Source organism: Leptonychotes weddellii, chromosome 14 (genome assembly GCF_054177405.1).
Source record: "Leptonychotes weddellii isolate Sample4059 chromosome 14, ASM5417740v2, whole genome shotgun sequence".
Lineage (NCBI taxonomy): Eukaryota > Metazoa > Chordata > Mammalia > Carnivora > Phocidae > Leptonychotes > Leptonychotes weddellii.
Genome location: NC_138382.1, coordinates 6,682,090 through 6,705,438, shown reverse-complemented (window position 1 = coordinate 6,705,438; position 23,349 = coordinate 6,682,090). Strand labels below are relative to the sequence as shown.

At 38.6% G+C, this 23,349-nt stretch overlaps 1 protein-coding gene across 5 annotated transcripts in view; it reads right to left on the bottom strand.

Moving 5' to 3' along the window:
- The window catches only part of RFX3 (regulatory factor X3), a 281,571-nt gene that overhangs the window by 109,973 nt on the left and 148,249 nt on the right, over window positions 1–23,349 (bottom strand). For all 5 annotated transcript variants that reach the window (XM_081802793.1, XM_081802790.1, XM_006739897.3 and 2 more), the window contains one exon: window positions 3,931–4,028. In XM_081802793.1, coding sequence (XP_081658919.1) covers window positions 3,931–4,028 — 98 coding nt within the window. The remainder of the gene's footprint in view (window positions 1–3,930; window positions 4,029–23,349) is intronic.

The window sequence follows — 23,349 nt, the reverse complement described above, 5'->3', positions numbered from 1 at the left end:
ATGAATTCAGCGTGGCAGAACGGAAGAAAAAGGGGGACTCTTTCCCAACACACACGGACGTGCATCAAATAAAAAGAGGGAATACAGAAACTCTCAAGTCAACCTGAGAGACAAACATTGCACAGAGTCAAATAACAGCTTTCCAAAATCACAGAAAGATCAAAATAGCTTAAGCTGAGAAAAAAAAAAGTGTGTTATATTTGAGAATAAATATTCATAGTCCTCTAGCTACTACAATTTTGAGGATAATTCACGACAAGACGATGTTTCTTTAGTAAATATGAAAGTGCTGTTACAGGATCTTTGGTCAAAAATTGCACTGGAATGGAAATTTTAATGAAACATTTTTAAAGACGCATCTTCTCTCCGCATGCGTGTGGCCCCAGTGGCTGGAGGTGCGGATACAATCTGGGCCCACACAGACCGGATCAAAGCTAATTGGACTTTGTGGCAAATGAACTCACGACCTAGAACTCATTAGTCATGATCTAACACAAGGAGACTGTGAGCCACAGCAAATACATGTCAACGTGAGATATTTACCTGGAATCATTTCTGGACTTAAATGGGCTTTCTCATTTTAAAGCATCAACTTTGGCAATGTTGTTTTTCTAAGGTTTTGCAAATGAATGAGTTCACTGATCTCACATTTACCTATGGTGTGGAAGACCCTAAGGGCCGTGGCGGAGGAGTTTAAAAAGGCACGAGGCAATAGGCAGAATTCAGAGTCCTAAATAGGAGCCAGAAATAAAAAAAGAATAACTATAGTACTTGATTTTACACAAATAGCTAAAGTTGACTGTTTACTCTTTATAAGATGCTACAGAAAGCACTTTTGAAAAGCTAACCACCTCCATTTCATAGATGAACAAAAGTGAAGCGGCTGCATGTCTTCGACAAAGTCATACAATAGTCATCTCTCTGCCCGACCCTGGACCAATGATGAAGGACGACGACAGACACCATCTCAACACCCATTCCAATCCCTTCGTCCCCTGCCGCTTTCTAACATACACACGAAAGCTATAGACCAGTGTTCCCAGGTTCCCTGCAGCTAACCCCTGCCTTGTGACGTGGTTATAGCCAAGAGAGAGAAGCAAAAGGGAGCTGGGGGTTTCTGGGAAAGCCTCTGTGTGCATGTGCGTGGCCCCACATACAAATATGTATACACATATCTGCATGTATACACATATCCTCTTCGTCCTGTCCGGAATGTAGATATGATGGTCGCAACTGAAGCAGACATCCTACAAACCTATCAGAAAATCTTGGCCCTAATATCCCTGAGCTGCAAAACCGATGTCAGCAAGAGACTAAAAGGAAGCACAGTTCTGGATGTTTCTAGAGCTCATTTCCTATCATCTTTTAGTAGTTTAGCTCCAAGCTGGCTCAACACATCTGATTTTAATCCTGGTGGAAGGAGAGGCTGATGGAACTGAGCTTGAGAGGCACCCACTCCTCCCTTTCTAAGAAAGCCACTTTTCCCTACTACAGAGCCAACTAATGCTCACTGCCCCTGCTCCCGAGAAATATGCAGCACTCTGTGAGGCCAGACATTGTCTACTGGAGCAATTTCCATGGTGTAGCCCGTCCAGTTATGCTCCCTCTGCTGTATGTCAGCTTATAAGATTTTCTCCGGTAAGGCTGACTTTATATTTGCGCCATGGAGTGCTAGTGATTTGCACAATATGCTACTTCTGGACTTCTTATGACCTGACAAAAATAAAAGCCCTAGTTTGTTCGAACTTCTGTTTGTCAGATTTTCTGGGATGCTCTGCTGATAGAATGCTGTAATACATGTAAGAGAAAATGCTACAGGAATAGACAGTAGAGTGGTAACTCAGCCCTCTGCTGCAGGGGGCTGGCTTGTTCAGGCATTGCCCAGGATGCCTTTAAACGAGAAGAACAAACCAGGTAGGAGATGGCACATGCTTGAGCAGAGGCAGAGTATACAATACCTTTACTCCGGGGCTCTTGTGACACAGACAAGGATGAAATGACAATATAACTGAGTGATCTCTAGCAGCATCTAGAAACCCATTATATTTTCCCTGATAGTATGCAAGTCCAAGTGGCAGGTGTATCTATTTTTTTGGTGTAAATGCCAACCGTAGTGTGGGTTTATGGTAGAGATTCCAAAAGCTCACTCCAGGAGGCACCCCCCAGTCCTACACACCATCAGGTAAAAAAATATTCAGAGAATGTCGAACATATGTAAAGAGTTATGGATTCACTAGAGCGACAGAAATTCATTGACCCTATATTATGTGCCAATCTCCTAACTAGCTGTAAATAAAACAACAAAATGACATTTTCCGTTCAGAGAGAATTCTTCCTCGTATGAGAAACATGAGTAAGCATTCATAGCACTGTGCTGGAAGTGAAAGTCAGGGTTCAGTGCTGTCCTTACCCTACAGGGGAAGGATAAATTAACTGCAGTGGAGAGCCAGGGTCCACGTCACAAGGGGCGGGGGGGAATGAGGAAGCAGTTTATAAAGATCATACGAGGCTCGGTGTAGGGAACTGGAAAGACAGGACAGAAGGCAGAGGAAACCATATGCCCAAAAATAGGCACAAAAGGGTAGTATTTGGGGAAATCCTCACGAAGTTGGTTGTTTCTAGAACAGGTGGAAAATGAAGCTGGAGAGGTAGGAATGGGGTGAATGTCAAGGTAGAGAGGTGACTTGTATTTTATAGGTAATGGAGGTTTTAAGGCGGTGGGAATGTGGATAGATTCAGTGACCAAAAGCAATGAAAAAAGAGAGAAGAGTCAGGATCAAGGAAGAGCTTTCAGTTTGGTATCAGCTACTGTCTTCCAGGCCCTGTATTAGTTGCTGAAAAGATATTTCCTCAAATATGAGATCATCATCCCCCCACTTCCTAGGAAAGAATCATAAAAAGCTCAAAATACTTAAGTATCTTAATCATGATAATAAAATTCATGCAGAGTTAAAGTAGGATTCCAAGGTGTTTAGTTATAATAACAATAGGTAACAATAAGTGAACTTTGACTATGTGTCATGCACCCTTGTGGTGTTAGATTTATTGCAAGAGACAAAAATCCCTGCCCTCATGGAGGTTACAGGTTGAGATCATGGGGCTCGATGAAACCACCCAAAGAAAGAGAAGGTGCAGTAAGAAAAAAGCAAGCAGAGGTTATCGACCTGGGGCACACCAACGCTGAAGGGAGGTGGGCAGAGGAGGATGAGAGAATTTGAATTTATTTCAGGTAAACCCAAAGACCCAACAGATTGCAAACAAAACCTCAAGTGGTTAAATGAAAACAATCCTGGTGACCTGTAATAGTTCTTAGTCTCTTATAATATCCTGAATCTTACTCCAAAGTGGCTGAAAAACACAATTGGTATAAACTTACCAATTTGCATTATTGTTCCTGCAAAGGTGGTAAGTTGTGTGGCGGGGGTTGGGGGGAGCAAGTTCAGACAGGAAAATAAGATTGGAGGATCAGGTACTCTTATGGAGACTAAGTACTTCATTTAATAAATGCCAAAAGAAACAAATGTACTAGTTTGGTGTTAGTTTACAGACAAACACACACACACACAAATTCACCTTATTTATAAAAACAAAAAGCACAGGGTTTATAAGGTATCAGTAAGATATAGAAATCACCAACGAGGGGTATACATTTTTCTCAACCTAGTGAAAACCATTAAAAGGCATAACAGTTTTCATAATTTAAAATAATCCATTGAGGTTGAGAAGAAAATCAGCTCACATTCCTCACAAACCTAGACAAATCTCTACACAGGAGGCTCATTCCAGTAACTCTGATCTGGTAAAAAAAAAAAACCAAAACAAAACATGAAAACAAGGAAACAATTTGGGAATAGTGGGATGTGCCGGCGAGTCCGTTACTTTTCTCTGACTACGCGGGAGAACGAAAACCACTCCCGCACATCAACTTACATCGCTCCGTTGGTATAGACGGTATCACTTCCTTCCACATACTGCACCTGAGCTGGGTAGACATGTTGGACCTGCTGCACAGTCTGCACCTGCTGTACCTGAAAAACAAACATTAGGATCGCCGTGAGAAGCCGATCTGACCGAGTACACAGCGTCAGCTTTGCCGCAAAGATTTCTCTAGGTGTTGAAAACTGTGAGACTCATGCTAATTTCAAGAGAAGCACGTGGGGGGTCCAGATCAACCGCAGCAAGCACGCTGAATAAATTCTCTGCCGTTTGCGGATACCTTTTCTGCAGATGTGTAGGTATAGACATACTCCAAATATTTAGGGTGAAGCTCCGGAAAGCTCCTCACTTATTCTGATGATTTACAAAACTCTCCTCACCTGGTCTGTTACAGCCAAGTTTATTTTCCAATTTAAGAAATTCATGGGGCACCTGGCTGGCTCGATCAGGACAGCATGTGACTCTTGATCTCGGGGTCATGAGTTTGAGCCCCATGTTGGGCATAGAGATGACTTTTTTAAAAAATAAAATAAAAAATTAATGATGGAAAATTTTACACACTCAAATGTAGAAAAAACACTATAATAAACCCCCTGTACTCATCATCCAAGATAAATAATTGCCACCAGCTCTCCTCTTTTAAGCCCTTATAGGATTATTTAAAGCAAGTACAGAGATTCTATCACTTCACTGGTAAATGTTTCATTTTGTTTCTAAGAGAGAAGGACTCTTTTTAACATGAACACAATGCTAATATCACATATAAAACATTAACAGTTCCTGGATATCATCTAAAATCCAGGCACTGTTAAAATCTAATTATTCCAATGTGTCCTTACAGTTGGTTTGTTCAAATCAGGATCCAAACAGGGTCTGCATATTACATTTGGGTGAGATTTCCTATCTTTGTCTTTTACTCTCTAACAGTTTCCCATCCTTTTTATTTCTTGACTATCACTTATTGAAGAAACTGGACTATTTATCTTGTAGAACTTCTGGAATTCTAGACTTGGATGACAGCATCCCGAGAGGTCATTAAATAAGTTCCTCTATCTCCTGTTTGTCCTATAAACTGGTAGTTAGATTGAGGGCCTTGAACAGGTTCAATTTTTGAAAAGCTGCCGTTATCAGTTGCCATATGACAGCTAACTGTCTCTCCTTCTTCAGTGTTAACATATAATCGGTGGGGTCAAGTGTTGTCCGCCACATCCACTTCCCATAATGCTTCCTCTTCATGCTTTCCCTGAGATCATTAGTAGCCACTGACAATCATTTTCTAGGGCTTGTAACTCAATTAATAAAGGTTATAACTCTGGTAGTCTGATTCTGTTATTCCTTCTTCATTTATTAGTAGACTTCTATAAAGAAACTCCCCTCGGGGCACCTGGGTGGCTCAGTCGGTTAAGCGTCTGCCTTCAGCTCAGGTCATGATCTCAGGGTCCTGGGATCGAGCCCCACGTTGGGCTTCCTGCTCAGCGGGGAGTCTGCTTCTCCCTCTCTCCCTCCCCCTGCTCGTGCTCGCTCTCTCTCTCTCCCTCTCTCAAATAAATAAATAAATAAAAAGAAATTCCTCTCATTAATTATTTGGTTACTTTGAAATAAGTTTCGTAAAGGAAGAGGAAGATAAATACATGTCTCCTTACCAGTACTCAGAATGTTATCCCCTAGCTCCCTTCCAAGGTGAGCAATGTGGTTTGGGGTTTGGTTTGGTTGGCATTTTTATGATTCTTGGCTGTTAAACATATTTGATGTTTTTCAGTCCAGCAGTTTTTTGGTTGGTAAACTGCCCCATCTCTGACCAATAGCAGTCCCTTCAAAGGGGATTCTGTATCTTCTGACACCATCACAGTAATCTTTCTTACCTCCCTTGCTTTCTGTTGTGATAAGATATTCTAAACTTATCTCTTACATTTCCTCTCCTAGATCTAGAATCAACCATTTCTCCAAAGAGCCTGGTTCCTAGTAGTTAGGAGTAATATAAACATGTAAAAACTGTTTAGAAAGGCAATTTATAGACAGACAGACTCTTTGAAAACTTGGTGATTTCTCCTACAGAAATATTTACCACTGGAAAAGTTGCTGTGCCATATTATTAAAAAATACAGTTTATAAGAGCATAAAGTTAGAAGGGAAAGCCTTAATGACTAAAGAGCAGAGTGTTAAATAAATTAGAGGAAAACCGTTCTGTAGGATATATGGCTAATGTTAGAAAAATAAAAATTGATATGTACTTTAATAACAAGATCTCTATCTCTAAGATGTTACCAAGTGAAAAAATATGTTGCAGAATAATACTTATAGAACTGCTTTATTTATGTTTAAAAATATGTATATCTCTCATTGGCATGAACATGTATATATAAATGGATATAAGTACATAAAGGAAAATAGAAGGATGCACATACAACTTCTAAAAGTGGTTTCTCTATTGAGTGACATGAAATGGGATGGGAGAGGTGAAGGGACTAGCATCTATTATTCTGAATATTTATATTACTCTTGGATTTTTAACATGAAAATGAATTCATCTGTTACATACATAATACATAAAATACAAAATCAATATGTGGAAGGACTTCCACTTCTGCCCGCAACGAAATAAATATACTAGAAATGCCCTCCCCACACTAAACAAGTAGAAAACTGGACAAAATATGTAAAAACAATGTTTCCGGTCATTTGAGAAAAGGCATCATAACAGTGTGATTCTTAAGAGTAGGGAAACAGACAAGGTAACCCCATAATGATCCCAGCTGTTGAAATGGAGGCATTTCCGAGACTGCTGAGCAGGAAGGGAATAACCAAGCAGAGCATGGTGATCTCACTGAAGTGAGAAGACAGACACTGGAATTGGGGAGGCTGAGGCAGCTGAAATTTGGGGGCACTGTCAGAGAGGGCATTAAGCAGAGAAATAGATCCAGAAATATTAACAGAAATTCCCTTGAGTCTGATGCTGAATACTAATCTGCACATGTAGGGGCACAGAGATACTCAAGTTCTAACCAGATACAGTGATGTGACTTTATTGAACATCCAGGGCATTTCTGTAGAAACATCAGAAGTGTTAAGCCTTAGTAGAAGGGCTTAACTAGCTCTAGACTAAGACTACTTTAGAGCCATCTCAATAAAGCTAAAAAAGGGAGCGCCTGGGTGGCTCAGTCAGTCAAGTGTCTCCTTTGGGTCAGGTCATGATCCTGGAGTCCTGGGATGGAGCCCGGCATCGGGCTCGCTTGCTCACCAAGGATTCTGTTTCTCCCTCTGCCACTCACCCCGCTCAAGCGCTCGCTCTCTCTCTCTCGCACTCTCTCTCTCTCAAATAAACAAAATTTTAAAAAAATAATAAAAACATAAAGCTAAAAAATAAGCTTTGAAAAGATCAAGTTGATTCACTTAATTGCCTATACAAGACAAAGTTTGACACTTTAAAACGAAGACAGCAAAATCCTAGAGATATAGAACAGACATATATGTAAGAATCAGAATGTCCAGTACCCAGTAAAAAATTATTAGACATGTGAAGAAGCAGGAACATGTGATCTACAACCAGGAGAAAAAAGCCAATCAACAGAAACATACAGAAATGAAAGAGAGGAAGTGCCAGGGACTTTTAAATAGCTATAAGTAGACAAATTTTAAAGGAAAACATGAATATGAGAAAAAAAGAAAGAAGCTATAAGGAACCAAGTAGAATATTGAAAAATACAAGTTGAAAAATACAATACCTGAAAAGAAAAATTCACTGAATGGGATTAAGAGCAGACTATATAATGCAGAAGAAGAGACGGCTCAATTTGAAAACCTAGCAATAAAAACTATCTGCTGTGGGACGCCTGGGTGGCTCAGTCGGTTAAGTGTCTGTCTTTGGCTCAGGTCATGATCCCAGGGTCCTGGGAAGATGGAAGACATAAATGAAAATACGCTTTTGTAATATTCTTTGTTAAGTGGTATAATGTTACATGAACAGAGGTTATGGTAAATTAAGATATATGCTAAAAATCCTAGGACATACACAAAATTATAAAAATAGTACAGCCAATAGCAGAGATAAAATGTAATACTTAAAAACATTCAATACATCCAATAGAAGGCAGAGGAAAGAGAAGAACAACAAATGGGACAAATAGAAAAAAAATAACAAGATGCTAGTATTATATGTAACCATTTTCATAATTATATTCAATACACAAGTTTTAAAACTTGGTTGTCAGAATGGGTAGAAATGTGAGACCCAACTATACACTCTCAACCAGAATACACTTTATCTATCTATCTATCTACCTATATTTTTTTAAGAGAGAGAGAGCGGAGGTGGGGGAGTAGGAGCAGAGGAAGAGGGACAGAGAGAATCTTGAGCAGACTCCACGCTGGGCATGGGGCTCGATTTCACGACCCTGACATCATGACCTCAGCTGAAATCAAGAGTGGGATGCTTAACCGACTGAGCCACCCAGGGGACCCCAGAACACACTTTAAGTATACAGAGACAGAAAGTTTAAAAATAAAAAAATGTGGGAAAGGTACTCTACAAACACCAGTTATAAGAAAGACGGAGTGGTTCTATTAGTATCAGCCTAAGTAGACTTCCAGACAAAGAAAATTACCATGGATAAAGAGGAATATTTCATCAATAAAATTATCAAGAAGAAATATCCTGTGTTTGCATCTTAGAACAGAGTTTCAAAATACATGAAGCAAAACCTGAGAGAATTCAAAGTAGAAATAAATAGGCAAACCCACAGTCACAACTGGACATTTCAACATCCTTCTCTCCATTGTTGACAAAGACAGAAAATCAGAAAGATACAGAAATTCTCAACCAACTTGACCTAAATGACTTTCACACCACAATCCGCAGAATAGCAACAGGATATGCACTCTTGCTAGTGCTCGTGGATATGAGGCATGAAAGCTCAAATGTTGAAAATGAAAACAAGTCCTAACAAATTTAACATAATTAAAACAGGGGCTCCTGGCTGGCTCAGCTGGTTAAGCATCTGCCTTCAGCTCAGGTCATGATCTCAGGGTCCTGGGATCAAGCTCCAGGTAGGGCTCCCTGCTCAGCGGGGAGTCTGCTTTTCCCTCTCCCTCTGCCTGCCGCTCCCCCTGCTTGTGCTCACTCTCTCTGTCAAATAAATGAATAAATAAATAAAATAACAGAGTATATTCTCTGACCAGAAAAGAATTCAATTTGAAGTCAAAGATGAAAAGATATCTGGAAAACATTCAAACATTTATATGATGAACACAAACTACACTTTAATTTAACCTATAATTCATAGGAGAAACCACAAGAAAAATTAAAAAATATTTTGAGTTGAGTGATGATGAAAATACCATCCATCAAAATCTGTGGAGTACAGGTAGAGCTGTGCATAAAATCTATGTTTTAAATGTTTTTATTACGACAAAAAATCCCCAACGCAGGGGCACCTGGGTGGCTCAGTCATTAAGCGTCTGCCTTCGGCTCAGGTCATGATCCCAGGGTCCTGGGATCGAGCCCCACATCGGGCTCCCTGCTCCGCGGGAAGCCTGCTTCTCCCTTTCCCACTCTCCCTGCTTGTGTTCCCTCTCTCACTGTGTCTCTCCCTGTCAAATAAATAAAATCTTTAAAAAAAAATCCCCAATGCAATAAATCTAAAGTTTCAATTTTAAGAAGTTAGAAAATGAAGAACAAATTAAAACTGAAGTAGGAGAAAGGAAATAACAAGCAAAAAAGCAATGAAACAGACATCTGAAAGACAACTGAAAAAAAATCTATGAAATTTTAAACATTAAGGTAGATTTGGAGAAAAAGAAGATACAAATTATGAATACTAAGGATGAAAGGGGAAAAGCACCCTAAAGACAGAAAATAGAGCATAAAGGCAGCTTAATGTCAACAAATTCAACTACTTAGGTTAAATGGAGAAAATCCTTAAAAGACACAAAAAACCAACACTTGAAAAAGGCAAAAAAAGAGAGAAAACACCATATATATATATGAAATCAAATTTCTCTCTCCAGAGGAAACTCCAGGTCCAGTTGGCTTCACGGGTGAATTCTAGCAAATATTTCAGGAAGGGAAAAAAAAAAAAGCCAATCTAACACAAACTCCCTATCACACTTTAGATGAAAAATAACTCAGACTAGGATACACAATCTTACTAATACAATCTAAACCTTGATGGATATTTCTGAATATAGCCTCTCTGCTCCTTTATAATCACCCTTTAAGATTTTGCACATTCTTGCTACCTTCTCCTAAGTTCTGGTGGTTTTCTCTATATAAATTATCTCACCAACCAACACAAATCCTCCATTTCCTTCCAGGCCTGATTAAAAATTTAGTTTCTCTAAAAAGCCTTCCGTAACTTACTTTATCCCATGAGAAACTGTTCCTTTCTTTTTTCTCTCTTAGGACTCTTAACACAGGTGGTAGCATGTGGCTTAGTAGTAACCTATGTTCTAAATTGGTTTCCTTCGTAGTAGCCAATATGGTGAGAGGTGGCAAAATCATTTAATTTGAAAATAGGAGAAGTGATTTTAAGTCCTTGTGCTGATATTTGCTGTTCATCTACTGGAATAGTCAATTTATTTAAGTAATAATTTCTTTGTGTGTAAAAAATTCTATCTTCCCCATCAGTAGGAATTTCTGTGAGTATCCAAAACTATTAAATATAGATACAAAGCATGGTATAGACATATATGATAATTAAAATACATCTCAGAAAACTAGTGAAATTATTAAAAACTTCAAAAATAAGAGTCTTGTCTTCTATATCTGTGTAAATTTCAGCTTTATATCCCACTTGGTTTCAGCCATAAATATGCACAATAAATGTTCATCAAGGGTTCCTTTGAAACATGAGATTCCATAATCAAAGTAGAAGTGAAACTCAGAGAATGTCAAGAACCTTGGGAAAGAAGTCTGGATAGATGCTGGCTATCTCATCTAAGACAGCAATATAAATATGTCCCTTGATCACACTGAGACTTTACAGTACTACATAAAAACAGGACATCATTCTTTTCATTACCTGCCAAGTTAAGGAATCAACAAAGTAAATAAAGACCAAACTAAACAGTAAAAATACTGAATTACAGCATATTTTGGAGGTAATATAATTTATTATTATCCAGTATGAATGGTTTTTCTACCAACCATTAGAAACTGTGTTGAATAGACCCTCAAAACAATTTAGTGATGATGAGAAATGGAACTGCACATCGTGCTTGTGGTTTGAGAAGGTATTCTTTCAAGGGTGTAATGAAGGTGGAGGAAGTAAAAAGATGGGGAAATATGGACAGAGAAAGAAAAGGAGAAGAAAAAAAGGAAAAATAACTATTTTTATGGAAAATAACTAATTTATGTATGCATGTCTCATTTCACCAATAAGAAGGTTAAGATCCTTGAGTCTCTTACTTAGTTTTTATTTGAGGGGTTGTTTGATTTTCTTTCTCGCCTCCTTTCTTCCCTTCTTTCTTTGTTCCCTCTTCCTCCCCCTCCCCTTCTTTCCTTCCTTCCTTCCTTCCCTTCCTCTTCTGTTTTGACAATGGGGATCCATTATTAATAAAGGTGGGTTGGAGAGCCACAGAAACGCCCTCTCTCACCTCAAATTAGTCAGACCCAGGAAGATATCTGCGTCTGTAGAACCAGTCTTGCAGAGTTTACAAACCTAGTCACAGGCTGGAAAATGAGAATGGCAGAATTCCAGCCCACCCCTACCCTTGGCCCAAGTTCCCACATATAGAGCAGAGAACTTTTTTTTATATTGTTGGTATATTCCCAAAGACCCAACACAATAAAAATACACTGTAAATATTTAATAATTATTCAGTAATTAAATAATGCCCAGTACCCAGCAAAGAAAATGCCCAGTGAATATTTGTTAAATTTAGAGTATCTTCTAAATGTGGATAAGTGCATTTGTTTTTTTAATAATGAAACCACCAAGGAATGCTTATTATTCCAAAGTGAACCGATGTGATCACTTTGAATGCCCTTTAATGCATCTTTAAAAACCAAAGGTGAAATTCTAAGAGGAAGTGTATGCTCTTTTCTCTTTCCTAAAACAATTAACTGTGACTTAAATTTGTTCAAATATTTGATAATGTTCTTACGTTAAACATTAGTTTGTATTCAAATATTTACTAAATTATTATCTATTATAAGTTTATTTTCTATTTTATTTGCCATACTTTAGTGCAGTGATGTTGGAAACAAAGGCAAAAAAAAATTAAATTTCTGTACAACTTACAGCCCATTGACAAGTTTCCTTGAGACAGGTGGAATGACTTTCCTCTAGGAACTCAACTGCCTCACAGTTATTACTTTGTTTGCTAAGGGCAAAAGGCATTCCTAGCTTAACATTATCCTGACCTCCAGGATCCTGTAAGTCTCCTTTAACATATAAAAATTCCTTTGGAAACTTCCTTTATCTCTACCTGCCCCCAAGATATATGTTAGCAATCATCCTCCAAGCATATGGCCCACTGATATACATCTGAAGGGTCTCATGACTAAGGTTTAATTAGACAGTAATAAATGACCTTTTCCTAACAAGAGACAGCCCCCTCAAGGTCCAGGAAACCTTGCTTCCAAATTCCTTAGAGACTTACACTAACCCTAACCCCCTTCCAACTTGAAAGTATATAATCAGCCACTCCTCAGGACCCCAGTGCAGCCCTTTCTGCCCACAGGTCCTGTACCCGGGCTTTAATAAAACCACCTTTTTGCACTGAAGATGTCTCAAGAATTCATTCTTGACCATTCACTCCAAACCCCAACATTTCCACATCACAGGAACCATTCAGGTCAGCATTACTAAGAGAGATGGAGAAACTTACACCATGTAGGCATTTCATTACCATTCCTAGGAACTATATATTCCATCCATCTTCGTGAAATCTATAAACTGTCACATTTTACTGCCCACCCTATCAAAGCTCTTAGGGGAAAGGAAAAAGATGATTAAATAAATTCTGTAGGAAACTGACTTTCTTTTAATTTCATTGTCTTTCCCAAAATAAATTCAGTTGCATTTTCCAAAAGTTTTTCACCATTTTTGAATTTTAATAAACAATAAAGTGGTGAAAATGGGAACTGAAAAGAGTTAGACAAAGGCAGAATTAGGAAGAACAACCAACTATTTCTATAATGAACTGTTCAATGAATAAAAATGACCTTGGGCTAATTTCTAAAAGGTTACCTAGTACATGAATGAATGTTGGCAGTAATGAGGTCTGACCATAATAACGTTCTCTACCAGAAATTTATCCATTCTCTGTCAAATGAGGGGGAAAAAAATCCCCCAAAATATAAATATATTCAACAATATATTTACATTCATAGACACTAGATGAATTAAGCAACTTAACCCTGTCTTACTGATACATATTTAAACGAAGCTACTCTTATTACTATTCAAATGTGGTATTACAAATGCATTTGCTTATTTTTGTACACTTTTATAATTCTTATTATTTATAAAGGAAGTGAATACCAAACAAAGTACATACCACAGGAAAATGTGCTAGCTCGACAGAATCCATTAGTATATTTTAAGGACAAATTTATACAATATGTTGTTTTGGACTTGCTTCAAAAAAAAATAAAATGAGGGGCGCCTGGGTGGCTCAGTTGGTTAGGCGACTGCCTTCGGCTCAGGTCATGATCCTGGAGTCCCGGGATCAAGTTCCGCATCGGGCTCCCTGCTCGGCAGGGAGTCTGCTTCTCCCTCTGACCTTCCTCCCTCTCATACTCTCTGTCTCTCATTCTCTCTCTCAAATAAATAAATAAAATCTTTAAAAAGAAAAAAAAAATAAAATAAAATGAATCACACTTCAAAACAAATCCTTTTCAACAGTGAATGAAGTCATTTATAATTGTTAAGCTTATTAGTCAGCGAAGAACAACATTAGTTTCTTCGTAAAAACATCTTTATTATGTCAAGATCTTCACTGCCTTTCTTATATAAGAGCATTCCTTACACTTGTGGTTGGAATCAGACATTTCAAATCTTAGTACAGACAGTCCCTGACTTACGATGATTCAACTTAATAATTTTAAGCAATAGGCATTCAGTAGAAACCAGACTTTGAATTTTGAATTTCAATCTTTTCCCAGGCTAAAGATACACGCTACGATGTTCTCTCATGATCACATTCTCTTGATGTGATCATGAGGGTAAACAACTGACAGATAACAGATACCCTTATACAACCATTCTGTACCAAACAACCATTCTGCTTTTCACTTCAAGTGTAGTCAATAGTTACATGAGATATTTATTCAATACTTTATTATAAAACAGGCTTTGTGTTAGATGACTTTGTTCAACTGTAGATTAATGTAAGTGTCCTCAGCACATTTCAGGTAGGCTGGGCTCAGCTATGATGTTTGGTAAGTGAGGTGTATTAGCATTTTTGACTTAGGATATTTTCAACTTATGAGGCGTTTACCCACATGTAACCCCATCGTAAGTCGAGGAAGATCTATACTGAGAACTGTCAAAAACTGCATTAAGATGCCTTTGATAGACCCACAAGAGATGTAGAAGAGCTCTTCGCAGATGAAAAACATGGGATATTAGAGTGGCTATATTAGAGACTGCTGTGGACTGACCAAAGTGAGGCAGAAGGAAAAGAATCCACATCGAAACAGCTATTAATAAAAGGGCAGTGGGGAAGAGTTAGACATCCAGAGCAGCGGCAGAGAGTTAATTAGAAAAGCAGCCATGTGAGAAAAGGGAAGCAACAGAACTCATTCACTATTTCTGGACTGGTAAAACTGAAGGGAACTGAAGGGACTGAGGAAAGATAAGTCAAAAAGTTGAGAGTGCACCGTGTGGGTATGCTAGAAGGGAAGGCGTGAGGACCGAAAAAGCATACAGGAAAAATTAATTTCCTTAACAGGCACAGGTTATGAAAATGGAAACCATAAACCTAAATCCATTTTTTTCAGTCTTGGTTAAAAGTAAAATAAATGACATGTCACAAGGTATTGACTACATCTTGTCAAGAAAGAATTCTACAAATATTGCGAATGTTGAAAATAATTTGCGGTAAAGGATGTTTATGACAGGACCACAGTGAACAAAAGCACAGCTAAGTGACAGGACAGGCTGGGGGGGAAAAATGTTACTTAAATCTCCCTCATTGGGTTTATTGAGAAAAAACAAGAGGTTTCCCCAGCTCTTTAACATCAATTTACAAAATTCATGGGGCACCTGGGTGGTTCAGTCACTTAAGCGTCCGCCTTGGCTCAGGTCACGATCCCAAGGGTCCTGGGATCGAGCCCCGTGTCAGGATCCCTGCTCAGCAGGGAGTCTGCTTCTCCCTCTCCCTCTCCCCCTGTTTGTGCTCTCTATCTCTCTGTCAAATAAATAAATAAGATCTTTAAAAAAATTTACAAAGTTCTTCCTGGAATACTCAATGATAACCACAAAATCCCTGTTTAATCTTTTAGGAATGGAAGACCTTCCGCTTCAAAGAATGTGGTGAATGTGAGCTTTTGGAAAACAGGGTGTTATTCATTTAAATGACAGAATTCATTTATGTAGAAAAATGAATTTGTTCACTTATTGTAAACTGACTCACTGGCCCTGTGTTAGTCGATTCTCTCACTTATAAACTGTGTAGCTTCCTTTGTTTCAGAAACACTCAGATTTTTGGATATCGTTTTCTCATAGTAGGACTTTCAGTAAACAAATGATCGTTCTAGCACATTCAAATCCCATAAACACCACAAAGCCTACTTCTTCAACAGGGCTGGAGTTACAACTTGGAACTTTAGCTTTATAGGATTTATTTACCAAAACTACATAGTTGCTGTAGGCAACTAGAAGTTGTTAGGAAAATGTAAGAATTATTATTATACTTGGACTTCAGGTAGAATTATATGAATGCTTTAGTGGTGGTAAGTAAGGTCTTGGCTCACTATCTGATGATATGAACATAGGGGACTCAATCAGCAGTGAATCAGTTCAATCATCCCTAACAGCCTAGCATGAGTCTCCCAAAGAATCATGTTATCTGACTTGTATCAAAGAGTAGAAGCTACTTCAAAGGGGTGAAGCAAGTTCCCAAAGAGAGGAAGTGTTTCTAGGACGAGGGATGTGGCTCAGAACAAATTTAGTTTAGAATGATTTCTCAATGACAAAATGATGGATATTACATAAAATATATAAACCTGTTTTTGTGTCAAAAGGAAAAAGGTAACAACTACTTTGTACAAGTACAGAACACTTTCTTCTTTTCTCTTTTTTTTTTTTTTTAACATTGTATTTATTTAGAGAGAGCGAGAGATCAAGAGAGCAGGTGAACAGTAGAGAGGGGCAGAGGGAGAGAGAAAACCTCGAGCAGACTCTGCATTGATCTCGGAGCCCGATGCGGGGCTTGATCCCACGACCCTGAGATCATGACCTGAGCCAAAATCAAGAGTCGGACACTCAACTGACTGCCCCACCCAGGTGCGCCTTTCTTTTTTTTTAGTTAATTAATTAATTGTTATTGAAGTATAGTTGATACATAATATTACATTAGTTTCAGGTGTACAACATAGTGACTTGGTAAGTCTGTAGTTATCCTATGCTCACCACAAGCAGAGCTACCATCTGTCACCATACGATGTTATCACAATACCATTACTATATTCCCTACGCTGCTTCCTTCATCCCTATGACTTACTCACTCCATAACTGGAAACCTGTGTCTCCCACTCCCCTTCACCCATTTTGCCTATCCTCCAACCCCTCCCCTGGGGCAACCATCAGTTTGTTCTCTGTATTTATGAGTTGTGTTTTTTTTTGCTTGAGGAACACATTTTTTTATGATTATAACACTCTTAAACATTATTTCCCTTGGGGCCCAGCAGGACTGACCAATACTAAGATTCAACTAAAGTAAGTAATAATTCCTGGGGGAAGGAATTTACTAAATAATACTCTGGTGACCAGAAAGAGTAAATGAGCTAAGTACACCAAATTTACTGCAGTATTAGGAGAGGTCTTTGAAACAGAAAGCTCCCTCTAGTCTTTCTAGTAATAAGTGAAACTATATAGAAACATAAAATATCAATAAATGTAAGCAGCACATCAGAAGATCTAACTGCATAAAATCAAGTCTAGACTGACCATTAGAATATGCACTTCAAATGCATCTCCTGGTAAGAATACATAGATATGGATTCATACTTGCTCTGAGTGTCTATGGTAACGATGCATATTTGTAGGAATCGAGATGTTGACTCCCCTGGGGTGGAGTGCTGGGAATTAGGAGAATGCGTTGGTAGCTGAAGCACTGTGACCCAAGTAACAGACCCTCTTAGTTATACAGGATTGTTAAACTGGTGCTAAAACTACTATTTAGAGTGATATGCAATATCGCTTCATTCACCAAAATCCTGAGATGAAATGGAGACGGTAGGCAGCTTTATCCCCATTTTATAAATAGTGACATAAATACAAAGACATCATGACAACCCAAAGACATGGTAAATGACAGATAGCAATGACTCCAGGTCTTCTGACTCCAATCCTATAATTCTTTCAACAATACCAGTGTTTCCCCAAATGTGGGAGGAATGACACTGGTGTTACAGAGGCAAGGCATTAAATAATTATAAGAACATAATCCATTTTCAATTATCTTTAAATCACTCTGATAAGGAAAAGGTCTCAGTCTTCACCACCTCTGACACTTAATAATCTCACTTTTTTAAAAGGACAGTAAGCCTCAGTGTTGATCTTTGTCAAAAAAGAGCAGCAAGCCAAATCACATAATATTATTTCATTTTTACTGTATTTAGCTTAATGTGTATCTTCCATTTACATCGAGATAGTAGCCTGTTCATTTTACATAGAAATTTAAGATCTTCTTTTGTAATGTATGGTGATTGACATAGCATAATGAAATAAAATTAAAAACAAAAAAAATGAATTCATTTAAGTAATTTTATAGAAAACTAGTAAGTAAAAAAAAATATAGTAGACTCTGGATAAAGCAAAAATCATGAGGCCATTTGCAAAAGACAAAAAACTGCCCTGCATATCACACACTACAAATCATACTCTTAATAAATAAGACGACATCAAAAGACTTACCACTTTAGAGAGATTTACATCTCATACATGAATTAAAACAGAACTGGTTACTTCATTGTATCCACTTACTAGCTCCCTAAATCCTGAAATAGAACGGGTAGCAGTCATAATTCTACCATAGCAGGGGTCAAGTTACTTTTGAAGCAAACGGTTGGTATATCACCTACTTTTTGGGCAATGTTGCATTTTATATATCCCAATATTTTTATAATCAAAATTACAAATAAGTGCAGTTTCATAAGATTCATACAATACAGAAATAATCACCGTAAAATTGCCTCCTGTTTTTTTTTTTTTTTTTAAGATTTTATTTATTTATTTGACAGAGAGATAGCGAGAGCAGAAACACAAGCAGGGTGAGTGGGAGAGGGAGAAGCAGGCTTCCCACCGAGTAGGGAGCCCGATGCCGGGGCTCGATCCCAGGACCCTGGGACCATGACTTGAGCCGAAGGCAGATGCTTAACTGACTGAGCCACCCAGGCACCCCAGCCTCCTATTTTACGCTCACACTCATTTCCCACTATTCCTCTCCTAGGAGATAACGAATAACTGTGGGACAGTGTGCATCCCTCCAATCCTCTAACAATAAATACATCTTCATGTGTATATAGGTCTCTGGACTAACCAGGATAGTTAACACTAACTGTAACAACAGACAACACCTAAATCACCCAGCTAATGGACGGTGTAGGAGGCCCAGCTCCCAGGTCACTTGGAGACCCCCGTTAACAGAAGCTCTCTCATGGTGTAGATGTGTCACCCTGATGCAGCCTTGGAGGGGGTGAGAGATTGTAGGGGTGACATCACAGCTCCCGAATGCCTTGACTGACAAATAGTACGTGTCATTTTTGCTCACAACCCAATACTCAGAAAACACACACGGTCCAACCTAAATGTAAGGAGAAACACCGAGGTGAACATTCTGTCTCTGCTACAGTATCTTTTTGTTGGAGAGTACATGTATGGACCAGGTGAGATGTAATGCGCTTTCCTGCTACTTGCTTTTCTACACTGAACAATACCTCGTAGAGCTCTTTCCAAGTGCGTGTGCATGATGTGTCTGAATTGACACGCAAGCACAACTATTTGTATTGGTTTCACAAGTACACCATAGTATAGATAAAGCTTAACTTATTTAACCATTCCACAAGTGATGAACATTTAGGTTACTTTTCTTCTATCATTAAAAACACTATAGAGAAGGACTGCACCTGCTTTTTATCAAACATTCTAGGGGGTGGATCTCTCCATATGTTTACCGGCCATGTGTTTTTCATGTTTTGTGAATAGCCTATTCATATGCTTTGCCCATTTATCTACTGCATTGTTTGTCTTCCCTTAATGATTTACAGGACTCGTTAAAGATGATGACATTTTTATTCCCACGCATTTCATGCCTCTTTCTCCTTTAAATTTGTTTATGGTGTTTATTAACTATTACGTGGCGAAATAGGTCAACTTCTTTTCTAGAAGCCTTGTGATGCTTTATGTTCTATGTAAGATGACCATCCCCTTCCTAAGATTATGAAAAAATACTTCCCGCTTTTGTTTGTATTGGCTTTGTAGTTTTAAAACTGATTAGCTCTATAACCTATTTTGGGCATTAAGACAAAGGTCTCACTTTGTTGTTGCCATTGTTTTTCCAAACAGAGACCAATTTTTCTCAACACCATTTATGCCACTATCCGTTTATTATTTGATGTTTATATGTTTATCATGAACCAAGTTTTTATTTATACAAAGATCTGCCTATTTACTCTTGGTCTGTCATCACTCAGTTTTTATTACTATTGCTTTATCAAGTTTTCTGAAATTACAAAGAACAAATTCTGTCCCCAATGCTTTTCTTTTTGCAAAATTTTCTGGACTATTCTTGTATATATTCTTTGCCATTAACTTTATAATCAGATTTTTGACTTTCAAGAAAACCTTGCTATGTGTTTTATTTGCATTATAGTGAAATTATATCTCATTTTAGAACTTAGGGTCTTCATTTTAATGGCCTTTCACACGTGAGTTACATGCTTCACCCTAGGTCGCTGCTGACGTGTGAGCTTTTATAAAGACTGATGCTAGACTTCAAAGTGACCTGGTCAGCGACAATTCCCAAAATGTCCCCACCCTCAGATTTCAGGCCCATACCCATGAAGCCCATGAATATGATGAGTGATTCTGCTATGTTATATGGCACCGTTGAGCTCAAAATAAAGTAAAACTGATCCAGCCTCAGGAGCCCTTAAAATAAGTTTAGGGCTTGTCTGGCTGATGGCAGGAGAGGGAGTGAGAAAGTCAAGGCCGAGAAGGCCTTGCCATGTGATTATTGCTGGGCGGATGGAGGGAGAGGAGTCATGCGGGCAACCTCTGGGAGCAGAGAGTGGACCCCACCCAGCTGAGAGCCAGCAAGAAAACAGAGACCTCAGTCCTACAACTGAAAGGAAGGAAATGAATTCAGCCAGCAACCTCTATTAGCATGGCCGTGAATTCTTCCCCAGGACCTCTAGGTAAAAAAGCCCAAGGTGACACACCCCTTAGTTTCATTTCAGTAAGACCTAGAACAGAGAACCCAGAGGAGTCCATTCAGACTTCTGACTACAGAAAATTATGACATAATAAATGGGAATTGCTTTAAGCCACGAAATTTGTAATTTGTTACACAGCAACAGAAAACTAATCCAGGATAGACTTCAAGGAAATTGTTACCACCATCTTTCACCTGCATGGGTTTTCAGGATTCCCAGGGAGAAACGAGATACACTCAGAATCACCTCCCCCTTCTTCGCTGATAGTCTCAGATACTCCCTAATTAGGAGCAACATAGATACTAAGCGAAATCTTTAATTTACTGCTAATTTTAAGGCTTTTGGGAAATGAAAGGCTAATTCTTCGTCAAAAAGCTCGAATATTTAAGATACAGACTAAGTCAGAAACAAAACTATCAAAGGACCAAAAAAAAAAAAAAAGCATATAATAAAACTTTAGGACAATAATAACTATCATCAAACCCTAGAACCCAAAATCTATTTCACAAGAGGTCAGGATATATACGATAAACAGGGTTCTTTCAGTATTTATCTACATATATGCGTTGACTATATTTAAAGGAGAATGCAACATTTGGGTAAAACGGTAATTGGTAACAGTCTCGATTCCACTAGTATAAATTGTTCCAGCGTTTATACCTTTTGTCTTTAAGTGAAAATGCAACTTTTTGGGGTGCCTGGGTGGCTCAGTCAGTTAGGTGTCTGCCTTCAGCTCAGGTCATGATCCCAAGGTCCTGGATCGAGCCCCATGTCAGGCTCTCTGCTCAGCGGGGAGCCTGCTTCTCCCTCTGCCTCTGCCTGCCACTCCCCCTGCCTGTGCTCTCTCTCTGTCAAATAAATAAATAAAATCTTCAAAAAAAAAAAAAAAAAGAAAATGCAAGTTTTCCATCTGAGCCACTCAGGTGCCCTGAAAATGCAAGTTCTCACATTATATATTAAATTTCTAAAATTCTTCATACTCTAAGAAATACTGAAATCAGCTTAGAAAAATCTGAACTGATATAAAGCTGAATTATATAATTTAAAAAAAGATACCTTAAAAGAAAATTTACGATGGTCCTCAATGGCTAGACTGAATATAAAATAAGATTCCCTATTTTTGTCTGCATGCTTCTATACTATTTAAATCCTTTTTAGTGAAATGTGTTGCATGTAGCATTTGTGTAAAATGTTTAAGACAAAAGAATGAATAAGGTAAAGCAAGGAAAAAGTTCAGCAGTGAATATGAAGGATGATGATTTCAATTTCCAGAGAATTGATAGCAACACCTTAATTTTTAGAATTTAAAAAAAAATAGAGAAAAGTAAACATAGGAAGAGGAGAAATATTTAAAAATAAGAAAATACTGTGGGGTGCCTGGGTGGCTCAGTCAGTAAGCGTCTACCTTGGGCTTGGGTCATGATCCCAGGGTCCTGGGACAGAGCCCCGCATCGGGCTCCCTACTCAGCAGGGAGCCTGTTTCTCCCTCTCCCCGCTCGTGCTCTCTCTCTCTCTGAAATAAATAAATAAAATCTTTAAAAAAAAATAAGAAAATACTCTAACATGGAATAATGATTAGCTACTTGTTAGAACTGCTAAAACAATGTCATAAAAGTGAATTTGAAAGAAAACAATTTCCTATTCATTGGCTGAAATAAATTTTAGAAGTTGATTCTCTTAGTCAAAATTGGTTTTTAAAATTATTGATTTGTACAATATTGCTCTTCTCAAAATTCTAATTTCTATGAAAGAGAAGTGAGAGAATTGTAGTGATAGACTTAGGAACCAGTATCTTTCTTGAAGCTTTGAGAGATGGTCTTATCAGGAGGATGGACACAGATCTTGTTTACTTAACTGATTTATTTTGATGATTTTCAACTCAGTAAACAAAAGGCATTATTGATCTAACTACCAAGGCATCCCTGAACCTTGGGGAACAGGTTTGCAATGGATCTGATCATCACTGGGAAAGCCAGCCATGTGAATTCTATTTCCCACTTGCCAGCTAAACTGCCCGGAACCGCTCAATGGAGAATGATTCCTTTGAGTTCTTCCTTTTCCCACTCCTCAGCACTGTCGTTTATAATTTAAATCCCGTGCCTTGTCATCCATTTGCATCTTATATAACTAACTTCCCTGCAAAAACAATGCTGGTTCTGATCCAGAGGAGACAGGGGCAATTTTGTTTCTTAAGGAAACCCCATGAAGGCAGGAAGAATGTCTGTTGCCTTCTTTATCACCTATCACAAGGCTGAGTACATGGCAAATCCTCAGGAAGGATTTGTTGAAGGAAAGGAGGCAGGCACAAACCACAATTCAGCAAATAACTCTGAGCTACCAAGGAAAAACAAGAACAAAAAAATCACACAGGCAAATGGCAAGGGCGGGAATGGGGCAGGAAACATAAAGAAAAGAAGGTGGTAGAGAAGGGAGCATGAAACTTTCAGTTCTCATACTATTCCTAACTAAAGCAGTTTTATTTTTCCCTACTTCATGACTTTCCTATTAAATCACTCCACAAAGGGGCACCTGGGTGGTTCAGCAGGTTAAGCATCTGCCTTCGGCTCAGGTCATGATCTCACGGTCCCCGGATCGAGCCCCGCATCGGGCTCCCTGCTCAGAGGGGAGCCTGCTTCTCCCTCTCCCACTCCCCCTGCTTGTGTTCCATCTCTCGCTATGTCTCTCTCTGTCAGATAAATAAATAAAATCTTTAAAAAAAAAAAAATTAAGGGCGCCTGGGTGGCTCAATCGGTTAAGCATCTGCCTTCGGCTCAGGTCATGATCCCAGGGTCCTGGGATCGAGCCCCGCATCC